The 14586-nt window shown below is 40.5% G+C and overlaps 1 protein-coding gene across 5 annotated transcripts in view; it reads right to left on the bottom strand.

The window, feature by feature from the left end:
* Positions 1-14586, bottom strand: part of CACNB2 (calcium voltage-gated channel auxiliary subunit beta 2) — a 425865-nt gene that overhangs the window by 394182 nt on the left and 17097 nt on the right. For all 5 annotated transcript variants that reach the window (XM_043509401.1, XM_038391140.2, XM_038391138.2 and 2 more), the window contains exon 2: positions 12064-12156. In XM_043509401.1, coding sequence (XP_043365336.1) covers positions 12064-12156 — 93 coding nt within the window. The remainder of the gene's footprint in view (positions 1-12063; positions 12157-14586) is intronic.

Genomic DNA, 14586 nt, shown 5'->3' with positions numbered 1-14586 from the left:
GAGCATAGCATTCGTGAACTACAGTTCACTTCATCGGATGCATTCGGTGGAAAATACAGTGGGGAGATTTATATACACCCACAGAGAACATGAAACAATGGGTTTTATCATACACGCTGTAAGGAGAGTGATCACTTAAGATGAGCTATTACCAGCAGGAAGGGGGGGGGGAAGGAGGAAAACCTTTTGTGGTGATAATCAAGGTGGGCCTTTTCCAGCAGTTGACAAGAACGTCTGAGGAACAGTGGGGGGTGGGGTAGGGGGAGAAATAACATGGGGAAATAGTTTTACTTTATGTAATGACCCATCCACTCCCAGTCTCTATTCAAGCCTAAGTTAATTGTATCCAGTTTGCAAATTAATTCCAATTCATCAGTCTCTTGGAGTCTGTTTCTGAAGTTTTTTTGTTGAAGGATAGCCACTCTCAGGTCTGTAATCGTGTGAACGGAGAGATTGAAGTGTTCTCCAACTGGTTTTTGAATGTTATAATTCTTGACATCTGATTTGTGTCCATTTATTCTTTTACGTAGAGACTGTCCAGTTTGACCAATGTACATGGCAGAGGGGTATTGCTGGCACATGATGGCATATATCACATTGGTAGATGCGCAAGTGAACGAGCCTCTGTTAGTGTGGCTGATGTGATTAGGCCCTATGATGGTGTCCCCTGAATAGATATGTGGACAGAGTTGGCAACGGGCTTTGTTGCAAGGATAGGTTCCTGGGTTAGTGGTTCTGTTGTGTGGTGTGTGGTTGCTGGTGTGCATTTGATTCAGGTTGGGAGGCTGTCTGTAAGCAAGGACTGGCCTGTCTCCCAAGATCTGTGAGAGTGATGGGTCGTCCTTCAGGATAGGTTGTAGATCCTTGATGATACGTTGGAGAGGTTTTAGTTGGGGGCTGAAGGTGATGGCTAGTGGCGTTCTGTTATTTTTTGTTGGGCCTGTCCTGTAGTAGGTGACTTCTGGGTACTCTTCTGGCTCTATCAATCTGTTTCTTCACTTCAGCAGGTGGGTATTGTAGTTGTAGGAATGCATGATAGAGATCTTGTAGGTGTTTGTCTCTGTCTGAGGGGTTGGAGCAAATGCGGTTATATCGTAGAGCTTGGCTGTAGACAATGGATCGTGTGGTGTGATCTGGATGAAAGCTAGAGGCATGTAGGTAGGAATAGCAGTCAGTAGGTTTCCGGTATAGGGTGGTGTTTATGTGACAATTGCTTATTAGCACCGTAGTGTCCAGGAAGTGGATCTCTTGTGTGGACTGGTCCAGGCTGAGGTTGATGGTGGGATAGAAATTGTTGCAATCATGGTGGAGTTCCTCAAGGGTTTCTTTTCCATGGGTCCAGATGATGAAGATGTCATCAATGTAATGCAAGTAGAGTAGGAGCATTAGGGGACGAGAGCTGAGGAAGCGTTGTTCTAAGTCAGCCATAAAAATGTTGGCATACTGTGGGGCCATGCGGATACCCATCGCAGTGCCGCTGATTTGAAGGTATACATAGTCCCCAAATGTGAAATAGTTATGGGTCAGGACAAAGTCACAAAGTTCAGCCACCAGATTAGCCGTGACATTATCGGGGATACTGTTCCTGACGGCTTGTAGTCCATCTTTGTGTGGAATGTTGGTGTAGAGGGCTTCTACATCCATAGTGGCTAGGATGGTGTTACTGGATACAATTAACTTAGGCTTGAATAGAGACTGGGAGTGGATGGGTCATTACATAAAGTAAAACTACTTCCCCATGTTATTTCTCCCCCCACCCCACCCCCCACTTTTCCTCAGACATTCTTGTTAACTGCTGGAAATGGCCCACCTTGATTATCACCACAAAAGGTTTTCCTCCTTCCCCCCCCCCTTCCTGCTGGTAATAGCTCATCTTAAGTGATCACTCTCCTTACAGTGTGTATGATAAAACCCATTGTTTCATGTTCTCTGTGTGTGTATATAAACCTCCCCACTGTATTTTCCACCAAATGCATCTGATGAAGTGAGCTGTAGCTCACAAAAGCTTATGCTCAAATGAATTTGTTAGTCTCTAAGGTGCCACAAGTACTCCTTTTCTTTTTTGACCCAGAACAGTACCTAGTTCCCCATTTGAACCTCTGTCATGCTGTGAAAGAGATTCATTGGGTTTGCACAGGCAAACCATTCCTCGTTAACACTACAAAGGTCAGATATGGATTAGAGAAAGATATTAACCCAGAGAAATGCAAGATTATCCTGACAAAGCCAAAGATCTGATTAAAAACAAAATAGAACTAGTGGGGGGCCCAGTGGTCAGTGTTCATTCTGGGGGAAAAAAGCCACCATAACCCATGGCACCTAAGAAGCTCTCCTCAGAACCACATTTCCCAAGCTACACAGTCACTAAGAGAGTTTTAATTAAATTGGGAGTGACAGTCCTTTATCATCTTTACCCCAAGCCACATGAAACAAATGTTGAGATGACTGACACTTGCGGAGGACATTCCTTCCCCGTGTACTCCACTTTGCTAGACAATAACGACTTCCATGCTGTGGAAGTAACTGTAACCTCTGAGGAGATGAATGTTTCAGATTTTAAATTCAGACAAGACATACATGCCCTGAGTTCAGATTATGCATTCCTATCCCTAAATTTGGCCCTAGCATCCAGTTTACTCACTCACTTCTCCTTCATATTATATTGTTTTGAAAAATTACAAGGTGTGAGGATAGAGTACAAGTTCTTTTTCTCCTCATCTGTGCCCTACAAAGTCTTGGTCAAAGACTTGCGAGATCTTTGTCATTACTGGTGACAGAAGACCCAGAGACAAATGAGTTAATGCAGAAAGAAAATGTCTGTACTGAACTGGATACAAATGCTACAGCAAAGTCACTTGATGGAAGCGATAACAGAGAAAATGAATTGTTAGCTTAAACTTAAGAGTTAGAATATTTGTTAGTTTGAGGATAAGAAATTAGTTATGAATTTAATTTCAAATACAAGTGTGATATTCTTAAAGTTCATATTGTGTAATAATGTAAGGAGAAATTCTTAAGCAGCCTCCTCATTACATCTGTGGAGTGGGGAAGATATATGACATATAAGCCTAGAGTAGTATGGACATGAAGAATAAACTTTATTTTATGATATTTTCAGTACCTTTATGCTAATGAATTTAACAAGCAGCTTTTGAAGCATCTTGGCTTTGAGATTTGATTAAGCAAAATAATCTTTCACCTAGTTCCTTAGTGTTCCCAATAGGGCGACAGTTCTGTAATTTCTTACTTTGCTCATGACGCCCTGTCTGACTTGAGAAAATGTAAGCATGAGACGTGAATGGGTGGGGAACAACTTTTCTAAGCCAAAGGATAAAGAGTCATACATTATGACCAGGAAGGTGCCTGGCCCTAATAGTCAGGAGGCCATTCAGGACTGTTCACCTAAATAAGGGAAGTTGAAATCCATTTTGGTGAATTCCTCATGTCCTGTTATTCACTACAGTTGCTTTTGGAAAAACCACACCTGTGGATGTGACAAAGAAACAGTACCCTAAGAAGGAGGGCTCCAATGGCAGAACAAAAGTCAGACTGACCTCACTTCATGACTGGACTGTGCAGTTGAGGTCAACCTGTGGTCTCCTGATTTGGTCAGAATATTGCTGGGGATGTCATTTGGTATGATGCCAGGTCGACTTTTACTCATAAAAACCAGATAAACAAGAAAGTGAGTCTGCTCCTCTCAAGGTTACCATGATAAACAGAGGCTGATATCCCTACTTTCCCTTCTAAAGTAGGGACAAAGATATTGCAGATCTGCCAGTTGATCAGGGGATAACACTCGCTAATGTGACAGAACCTGAACCAGAAGACATTGCCTAGTTTCCCAAACTGCAGTTCCTGAATGACTCTTAAACTGAAGAGCAGATCCTTTTTCTTTTTTGAGTATCTTTTCCTTTTGTTTCCTTAACAGGACATCTGAATGCCTGAGGGAAGACTTGTCCTAACCTTTTTTAGGTGCTGGGGTGTGTGTGTGTGTGTGTGTGTGTGTTAATAGCATGTGCATATAAACCCCATAGTACAAATTACCAATGGGCATTAATTAACCTAGGTTCAAAGCAGATATTATTATCATAGAACAAGATATCCCAATACATAACAATGCAAACTTTAACCCCTTGTTTGCACTAAGGAAAGTATAAGCTCCTAAATAAACTGCATGGAGATAGAGAGACAAAGTGGGTGAGGTAATATCTTATATTGGATCAACTTCTGTTGTTGAAAGAGAAGCTTTCAAGCTTATGCAGAGCTCTTCTTCAGTCCTGGGAAAAGTACTCAGTGTGTCACTGTAAATACAAGGTGAAATAGATTATTAAATATATGGAAGTAACATGTTGTAAGAGACCATGCAAGGTGAAGTGGGCAATTAATACCTCTGCAGTCATAGGATAAAGGAGAGTTAGCAGGTTACAGATTGTTGTAATGAGCCATAAATCCATGAATTTAAGCTCCCAGGCTCATCTTTTTAAGGCGTTGTACAGCTTTACTTTGAGGGCGAGGATTAAGAGGTCAGATATGGAGTGATTGTTCTGTGAAAAGTGTTATCATTTTTCTGGGTGAGTTCATTTGAGAGCATAGTGATTCTCTTGTTTCATCCATATAGTTGCTATTGGGGCATTTAGTGCATTAGGTATGCCACATGTGATAGGCAAGTGTAGGACCATAAAGACACTGAATATATGGTTCAACAATCTGTAACCAACTAACCTCCCTTTGTCCTATGACTGCAGAGGAGTTAACAGCCCACTTCACCTTGAATGGTCACTTGCAACATGAGTTAACTCCTTATGCTTAACAATCTCTTCCACCTTGTATTTAGCTACAGCACTCAGAGTGCCTTTCCCACACCTGGTGAAGAACTCTGTGTATGCTTTAAAGTTTGTTTCGTTTACCAACAGAAGTTGGTCCAATAAAAGATATTACCTGACCCACCATGACTCTCTAAGGCTTGGTCTACATTGCAGAGTTAGATTGACATAAGGCATTTTATGTCAACCTAAGTACGTCAGTGTCTACATTACAGCCTTGCTCATACCGATATAAGTGCCCTATTACACCATCATTACAACTCGACCTCCACGAGAGTTGTAGGACTTATGTTGGTGTAGTTAGGATGATGCAATGTCTGTGTAGACACTGCATTCCTTACATCAGCTGTGGGCTGTCATTCTTGTCAATGTCATGGCTAACACAGGTCAATTTAAGTTTGTAGTGTAGACATGCCCTAATACCCTGGGACCAACATGTGTACTGCAACAACACCCCTCGGAAAAAAAAAACATACAGAGATAGAAAGACTGTCAGTCATTCAATCATTGGTGTTGTTAATTTGTGATTTGATTACTGATTGTGCTCAGGTAATGACTTGACCAATTGTTGGTCTTAAATTATTATAATTTGAATTAACTAATTCTAATTTGTATTGTTAATGCCTTGATTGGACTAACTTGACTTACTGTAATCAATCTAATTTTCATATTCTTTAGTACTTTAGGTAAGAATAAGAAATTAGTTACCCTTATAATTTTTTTCTGCTCTTAAATAAGTTTGGTTCTCTCTGATCAAATGGTGATGAGGTAAAACAACCTTAATTAAAGGGATTTTAATTAAATAATAATAGAGCATTTGACTCGAGACTTGAAAACCCTACTACTAGTATTACATGACTCCAAACAAACTTTTCACAAAAAACAATTCGTATCACTCACGGCTTGTTTACACTTGAAACGCTACAAGCGAGAGCGCTGTAGCGCTTCAAAGTAGACGCTACCTATGACGATGGGAGGGGTTCTCCTATCGGCATAGGTAATCTACCTCTCTGATAGGGAGTAACTAGGCTGACAGAAGAATTCTCCCATCAACCTATCGCTGTCTACCCCCATGCTTAGGTTGGCTTAACTGCGTTGCTCAGGGTTGTGGATTTTTCACACCTCTGAGTGACATAGCTGGGTTAACCTAACTTTTTAGTGTATACCAGGCCTAATTGTGTGATTTCCAGAAATTCTGAGCATTTATAACGGCAACTGAAGTCAGTGGTGCCTGTGCTTTAAACATGTACGTGGCATTACATAGCACTTTACTCTGAATAATCCGGTCGTATGCTTCATATTGGGCCCCTAAAATTAATGGAAATCTATTACCTTAATTTCTATGTGCATCACTTCCTCATCTGTAAAATGAGGATGATACATGATCTCACCTCACAAGGATGTTGTGAAGATAACGTATGTGAAGCACTCAGATACTGTAAAGATGAGCGCCACAGAAAAGCCCATGAGAAAATTAATAATTTCTCAGAGCAGGTTTGAATAGTATGCAGTAAATAGGCCGTGAGGACGGTCATTGAACAATGAGGAGAAAAAAAATATTCAATAGCTATTCATTAAGAGAACACCATCTATTCTGGGCACTGAATTAGGAGGTATCCTGTGGAAAAAATAGTATGCTGTCATGTAATTAAAGACTGTATCATGATGCATATGCAGAAGTGAGGCATATGAATAAACAACTTTACTTCTAGCAATTCCCAACTTTTCAGTGCTTGACTTTGCAACCTTAATAATGTACTTTTAATGAAGTTTTTGGTGTATAATATATCTGTACTCTGTGTGTGTGTGTGTGTGTGTGTGTGTGTGTGTGTGTGTGTGTGTGTGTGTGTGTGTGTATATATAACAAATTTAAAAGTCCCTTCTTCAGGTCAGAGACAAAATGACTATTCTTTATTATTTGTATTACAGTAGTATCTTCAGGCCCAGTCATTAATCGGGTACTCATTATTTTAGGCACTTACAAATACATAATAAAGAGATGTTGCTGGCCCCTAAGAGCTTACACAGTGATTATAGAGATTAAAGGAAGTTTTCAGCCCTGCTGAATTTCTTTTACTCTTCATACCTCAAAACAACAGGTTTCAGAGTAGCAGCCGTGTTAGTCTGTATTTGCAAAAAGAAAAGGAGCACTTGTGGCACCTTAGAGACTAACAAATTTATTTGAGCGTAAGCTTTCGTGAGCTACAGCTCACTTCATTGGATGCATCCAATGAAGTGAGCTGTAGCTCACGAAAGCTTACGCTCAAATAAATTTGTTAGTCTCCAAGATATCTCAAAATAATGTCTTAATATTTTTCAGGTGTAGTGTACTAGCACTGATTTCAACAGGATACCATAAGAAAATATCACTGCTGGCTTGCTTTGCTTGATTGTGTTCAGTTTTTGATGCACAATCGGGCTACCACTACTGGGTTATTTATTAGGCCAAATTCATCCCTCATGTGTCTCCACTGATTTCACTGGAGCAATGCAAGGGACGCATTTACCCGACATTGAATATCAGATGGTAGGGTTGGAGCTTTACATAATTAATATGTATATGAAAATCTGATTATTTTAAACAAATTAAAATATTATATTTTTGGAGTATCTTTAATTTTATTATCTTAAAATCTCAGATTTTTCCACTGTTATAAACTTTAGCAATTCTTAGTGGGAATAACCACCTTAAATTAAATAAAACAACCCCAAATTAATACATAAAATTGAATACCCCCCCTAAAATTAATGTCCACAAAGAGGCGATGATTCCTGTATACATACATTCTATTGCCACCAATGGGAGTTGCCAGACTCACAGATTGAGGGCAGTGTATGGCAATGTACAGTCTTCAGCTCAGACATCTTATTAATTAGGCAACATTAACCAGTTCTGGTCCAAATTCAATGGCATCTAATGTGTGTAACATAAGACTAGAATTTACACACGGAGTATTAGTACCACAATTAAAAGAATATTTTGTATGTACTGGTTTTTATGTCTATTAATATATCATCTATAGACTAAACTATACAAAAATTTGTAGTGGGAAAATGGATAAAGCAATTAGAGGTACAGTGTTGTGGTGGATGAATATAGGAACTCCTTAGTATACTTCCCAGCTCAGCCACTGACTTGCTCTGTGGACATGGAAAAGTGACTTGAAACTCACTAGGCTATACTGACTGGAGGGGAGAAGGCTGGGAAATGTATATCCCATCCAACTGGTCTCCATAAACTCTTCAATGGCCCCTTTCTGCCTCATAGGAGTCCTAGAGACAATTTTCAAATGCTACCTCATGTTAAAAATACCCTTCTTCTCCACTGCTTCATTCTGTCCTTCCCTGCTTGTGGCCGAGTGCAAGACAATTACAGGCAGAAACAACCACTGAGAAGATACCATCTAATATCTAAAGGAAGGGCTTTCCTTATAGCTGTCCAGCCCCTGTAGCCCTGAACTTGTTTATAGGCCAAGTTTTGAGGCACTCCATGTGCAACTTTAAGAGCCAATTTGCATATTTCAAAACAATTTGTACATAACCGTACACTTAATCTAAGGTCCACCCAACCTCCAGATGCCACCTCCAAATGCTGGGCTGCTAGCCCTTTGCTCATCCTTTGCAAATGGAACAGGTCTTCATATGCTAGAATAAGAATAATTAATCTCATTGTGCCCCCAAAAGTAACTACTGCTGCAGAAGGGAAAACAATAGTTAATTTATACCAAAATGGCAGTCTTCTATGAAAGATACAAGTACAGAAAGAGATCCTGTAATATCTATCTGTGATATTCTAGGAATACCACACACAAACTTAAGTAGTGGAGAGCGGTTGCACCTATTGCCTAAACGTGCTATCAGCATTTGACATCCAATGTCTGCTGTGCTTTTGTATCTAATGGCAGTAATGTTGGTAGCGATTCCTCTTTGGGCTAGGGCAGTGGTTCCCTAACTTGTTCCGCTGCTTGTGCGGGGAAAGCCCCTGGCGGGCCGGGCCGGTTTGTTTATCCACTGCGTCCGCAGGTTTGGCCAATTGCTGCTCCCAGTGGCTGCAGTTTGCTGCTCCAGGCCAATGGGAGCTGCTGGAAGTGGCGGCCAGTACGTCCCTCAGCCTGCGCCACTTCCAGCAGCTCCCTTTGGCCTGGAGCGGTGAACCGCGGCCACTGGGAGCTGCAATCGGCCGAACCTGCAGACGCGGCAGGTAAACAAACCGGCCCGGCCCACAAGGGGCTTTCTCTGCACAAGCGGTGGAACAAGTTTGGGAACCACTGGGCTATTGTATCAAGCTAGCCGAGTAGGAAGGGGAGTCAGAGCAGGACTGCTTGCCCAGGGTGCAATCCTGAGCTCTGAAAGAAACTCTGCAGTAAGCAAACTCATGCTCAGAAACACTTCTCCCACACACCTGCTATGACTCAAACAATTCCTCTGTGTTATTCAGAGCTGCTGCATTTTTTTGGGAGAATACTATAACCATTACTGGAATATACTATCCACAGTGGGAAAAAAAAACAGTTCAAAGCAGATTTCCACTTAAACACTGAGATAATCTGTAAATTATGGTGTGAATGACCAAAATACACAGGTTTTACATTTTATGCATTTGTCATTTATTTACTTGAGTAACCCAAAAGTTAATGTGTGTTATGTGTCTTCCCCCACTCCCACCCCAGATGTCCAATCCACAATAATGTGAGTTTGTGACAACTCTCAGCTTGGGAACCTGACTCTTTAGCACAAGCAGTAAAGACTCATTCCTTTAGCTATGAAGGTCACTGATTCAACCCCTGGTGTTGCCAAGAGGGCAGCTATCACACTGGCATCTTTGAAATTTGAAAGTTATGTCTCACACTGGCAGGGAAGGAAGAGGTTAATGCACACATGTGCACGCTTCTGAAGCTGCTCCTGGCTGTACCCAACTTCCAAAGGTACATAAGAGGCTACAGTGTGTTTCGGGAAGTGCGTGCTGACACGGATTCCTTTATGAAGGTTCCCTCTAGCTGACAAATTATGTTGTCACTACTAAATACAGAGGATTGCTCTTAGTGTGCTTACTTGTAATGTTGGGGGGGGGGGTTAAAAAACAGGGATACAATGTTACAAAGAATTTACTGACATACATCACAGTCTCTCATACTCTTCAAGTGGGTTCACATAGTCAGAAGCAGCTCCATCAGCACAGTTTTTTCCTCTGATTTTCAGGCAGGGGCAGTTCCCTTTCTCCCTGACTCTGGCAAGTCATACACTGAGGTACATCAAAACAGTATAAAAAAAAACCCAAGAAATGAACAAACAAAAACTATGTTTTAGTGGCAGTTAAGGTTGCAGCAGGACGCACTCCATTAACCAAAAATCTTAAAATTATGGACACAGGAAGTTAAGGGGAAAGCCGTCCTTTTGCATTCCTTTCCACCTTCACTAGAACACTGCCGATAACACTCTCCAGTGCTTCATAAGGCTTTCACTTCCATCTCGATACATACTCTAATTTCATCACACTTGCAGTCTGACGCAAAACTTTACGATTTTGCATTCAAGTATAAGAAAAAGCAAGGAAATCTGGCAAGGAAAGGAGACAAAAAACAAAAAGGTAAAAGTCTTGTTGCAGTAAAATGGTGAATTCTGCAGCAAAAATGCCAAATTCTGCACCTGAAAAATCTTGAATGAAATGGATGGGAAAATTCATTTATCAGAGCTCTGTTGCAGGCTCTCTTCAGACTCAGGCACATGTCACTGCATTGTTAACATTTGCTTCACATTTTCAAGGTTCTGTCCTCAACTGTAACAGCTACTTTTTATTTAAAGACACTGAGTTTCTGGAGCACAATTCTGCAACAAAGGGTGAACTTGCAGGTACAGAATACACTGTGCCTTGGATATACTTTATTGTCACCGTGGTTTTCACTACTCTGTGGGCCAAATCAACCCATATGCAATAAACCCACACTAAATACTGCAATCTTTAGAAGGCTCTGTAGTAGGGAGAGAGCCTGAACCTTAAGCTCTTGTATTAGAGACCTGGTATGAGGCATGACCTGCTCACAGAATCTGGCAAGAACAGGGCTAATATTGCAAAAATACACATTCCTAAGAAGTGCAAGTCACAGAGTATTCACGCAAACCCATTCCAATATCAAGTGGTACCAGAACATCCCAATATCAAGGATGGAACAAAAACATTCTCCAAGGATAACAGGAACACACTGATCCCTCCTAAAAGGTCACGATGAAAGTATGTAATGGAGATGTTTTGATCAAACCAACATGTACAAGGTGATGAGTGATAACTAGCCACATCTGGGAGCAGTAACTATAGTAACTATGTCAGAAGGGCTGTATTAACTTGTTTGTATTGGGTATAAAGATGTATCTCAGAGGGAGTATCTTTGTCTAGCCTAGGGAGGAACAGAAAGTCTCGCCGTTCACTGAGCTGGTCCATTGTTACAGGCATACATGTATTAGTGGACTGGTAGAGTTTGCAAGATACTAGTACCAGGCTTCGTCAACAATAAACTTGGCCGGGAGTCTTCATCCCTTAACAGACCTTGTGGTCATTGGGCAATTTGCTCGAGGTCTGCCGTGCCAGCTGTCTGTGCAGGGCTGGGGCGGCACACAGAGCAAACACACATGCAGCCAAACATCTATCAACATCTAACCACAGGCTCCCCATCAGAATTTCCCTGGCATTATTCCATCAAAACTAATGAATCCACTCTGAAATCTGCACATATCTGGGGGATTCACAGACTGTGAATGACTCTGCACTGGTTCTCTGTCCTTTACAGCCCTCTCCCAGTTCCATGGCAGTCTGGTGGGACCCATGCTGCCAAGGATTTCCTTTCTAGCTGGGCTCCTGAAATAACACTAGGTAGAATGAGAAAAGCGTCTAAGTTAATGGTGCCTCACAAGGCAATATTTTAAGCAAGGAATCCCCATGGGGTTGGGGGGACTCCTTCTATCTCTGCTAGAGCTGTCACTCCAGGACCTCCCACCAGTCTCCCCTTCCCCCTACATCCTTAATCACCTCATGGAATTTCTGTGATAAAAAGAAAGTAAATACTGCTCTCGGCAACAGCAAACAAGACTAATGGAAAGCTACTATGTTCTGTGTCTAATAACACCAAACTGTGACTTGAGCCCTTATACTGCAAGAAAAGGTCTGTCTAGTCTGTCCTGAACACCAAAAAGTTTGCAATATCCTTTGAAAACTGAATGACAAACTAAAAAAAGCATAACATACCTGACGTACAAAACTGTTAGAGGTAGTGTCAGAAGATGTACTCCCATCTGATCCTTTAAATCGGTTTTTTCTTCTAGCGCCTTTTCCGTAAGACTGTAAAAAAATAAAACAATTTCCCTTACACAAAAACTTCCACTACAAACATTACTGATGTAACATGACATGTTTGACTGCTCAGGGCTCAACGGGGCAATCTTCGTCAAGTTGGTGAGCAATTATGTAAGTAATCGATGGGACACATGCATAAGTAAGTGCTGACCAACATGAATACGGTTTGCACAATCAAGCCCTGAAAGGTTCTCTCTCTCCTGAAGCAGTTTTATAAATTAGTACAATGTAATATTATGTTCACAAGTCAGAATGAAGTATGGTTTTATTTCATTTTATAGTTACTGTAAATGTACTTCCTAATAAGAGAGTTGCTGGAGAAGTCTACAGTATGTCCCAATTATGAGCCAAATCAACTGGGAGAAAGAAACAGAAAAATGTGAATGATAATTGGGAACTGTTTAAGAACAGTTTAGTAGATGCTACAAAATCCACAATCATACAACCGAGAAAGAAGGTTATACTGGTCAATGAACCAGCCTGACTTAGAGGGGAAGTGAAAGCAGCCATAATAAATAAATAATAAATACAACTAATGGAAAAAATGGGAAGTTGATAATAATGAACATAAATTAAAAGCTAGGAATTGTAAAAAATTGATAATGGAAGCAAAAGAACACCAGGTAAAATCTACAGTCAGCAGAGTTAAAGATAATAAAAATGAGCTTTTTTAAATATATCAGGAACAAAAGGAGTCCTAACAATGGTATTGATTCATTACTAGTTGGACATGATAGAATTGTCATTAATAATGCACAAAAGGAAGACATATTCAATTAATATTTCTGTTCAGTAGCCACCCCCCTATTGGTCACTGTACACAACACCACTATTCTGCCTGTCACTCAAGCCCATAACCTGTGCATCATCGTTGACTTGGACCTCTCTCTAGGTCCTCACATCTAGGCTATGTCTAAATCTTTCTACATAACACCACTAATATACAGTCTTTTCTATCCATCCACACAGCTTAACACTTCTCCAGGTTCTCATTATCTCACATCTTGATTACTACAACATCCTTTTCTCTGGCCTTCACAAATGCAATCTTGCCTTGCTCAGATCCATTTAGAGTACAGCTGCAAAGATTATAATCCTAAAGCCCATCACTTTGACCATTTCACCCCTCTCTTTGAATCCCTCCACTGGCTCCCTCTTTTCAATCACATCAAACTTATGATGCTTGTATTCACTTTCAAGGCCCTTCACAATCAATCCTCATCCAATCTATCATCTTTCATTCACTATCAAGATGTCAACTCCTGCTTCCAATCAGCCAATAATGCCAGCCTCCATCTCCTATTTGTTAAATTTTCAAACTAGTACCTCAGTTCTTTCTCCCATGCTACCCCTCACATCTGAGAGTTCCCCATAAACATTAAAAAAGCTACCTCATTATCCTCCTTAAAACTCTCCTTTGCCATGATGCCTACAAAAATATAACAGCCTCTGGTGTGCTGATACCACTGCCTACCATGCTGACCAATATTGTCTCATTGTTTCCTTCTGCTTCCCAATATATCTATCTGTATCTGTCTTTGTCTCTTGTCTGATATTGTAAACTCTGCACAGAGTAAAAAACAAAACAAAATAAAAGGAGGAAAGATTTGGGCATCTGAGGAAATTGGAGGTTGATATACTTCAAAAACATACTCCAATGAGAAACTTCAGAATTGGAATTAATTTGCAAACTGGACACCATCAAATTAGCCCTGAATAAAGACTGTGAGTGGATGGGTCACTACAAGAAGTAAAAACTAATTTCCCCCCTACTGTTACTCACACCTTCTTGTCGACTGTTTGAAATGGACCACACTGATTACCACTACAAAAGTGATTTTTCTTCCTTTTGATAATAGCCCACTTTAATTTAATTGTCTCGTTAGAATTAGTAAGTCAACTCCCACCTTTTCATGTACTATGTATACATATCTTCCTACTGTATTTTCCATTCCATGCATCTGATGAAATGGGTCTTAGCCCACAAAAGCTTATGCCCAAATAAATTTGTTAGTCTCTAAGGTGCCACAAGTACTCCTTGTTGTTTTTGGAGGTTGATAGGTATCCTCATCATGCTAAAGAGGTGGTGGGCCATATAATCCCCTTAAATTTACTCTTGCTACTAATCATGTATAACTTTGTAACTGCATGGCAGCACTTCTTAACAAAGAATCGGATTTCCTAATACTCTCTGCAACATTGCCACCCCAAATATTCAAAAATCATGAGTCAGTCATGAGATTATTTTTAAAATTCTCATGATTTTAAAGTCAATATATTTTGGGTTCTTTTTAATTGCCCTCTGGTATTTGAGCCCTTAGGGTTCAAATGTTTAAGCTTTTCTCCAAACTTTGAGGGCTAGCAATTTGCTTTTTTGTTTTTGTTTTTAAATGAGAGCTGAGATTCTCACATAAT

The sequence above is a fragment of the Dermochelys coriacea genome, chromosome 2 (assembly GCF_009764565.3).
Source record: "Dermochelys coriacea isolate rDerCor1 chromosome 2, rDerCor1.pri.v4, whole genome shotgun sequence".
NCBI lineage: Eukaryota > Metazoa > Chordata > Testudines > Dermochelyidae > Dermochelys > Dermochelys coriacea.
This window is presented reverse-complemented; position numbering and strand designations above follow the sequence as displayed.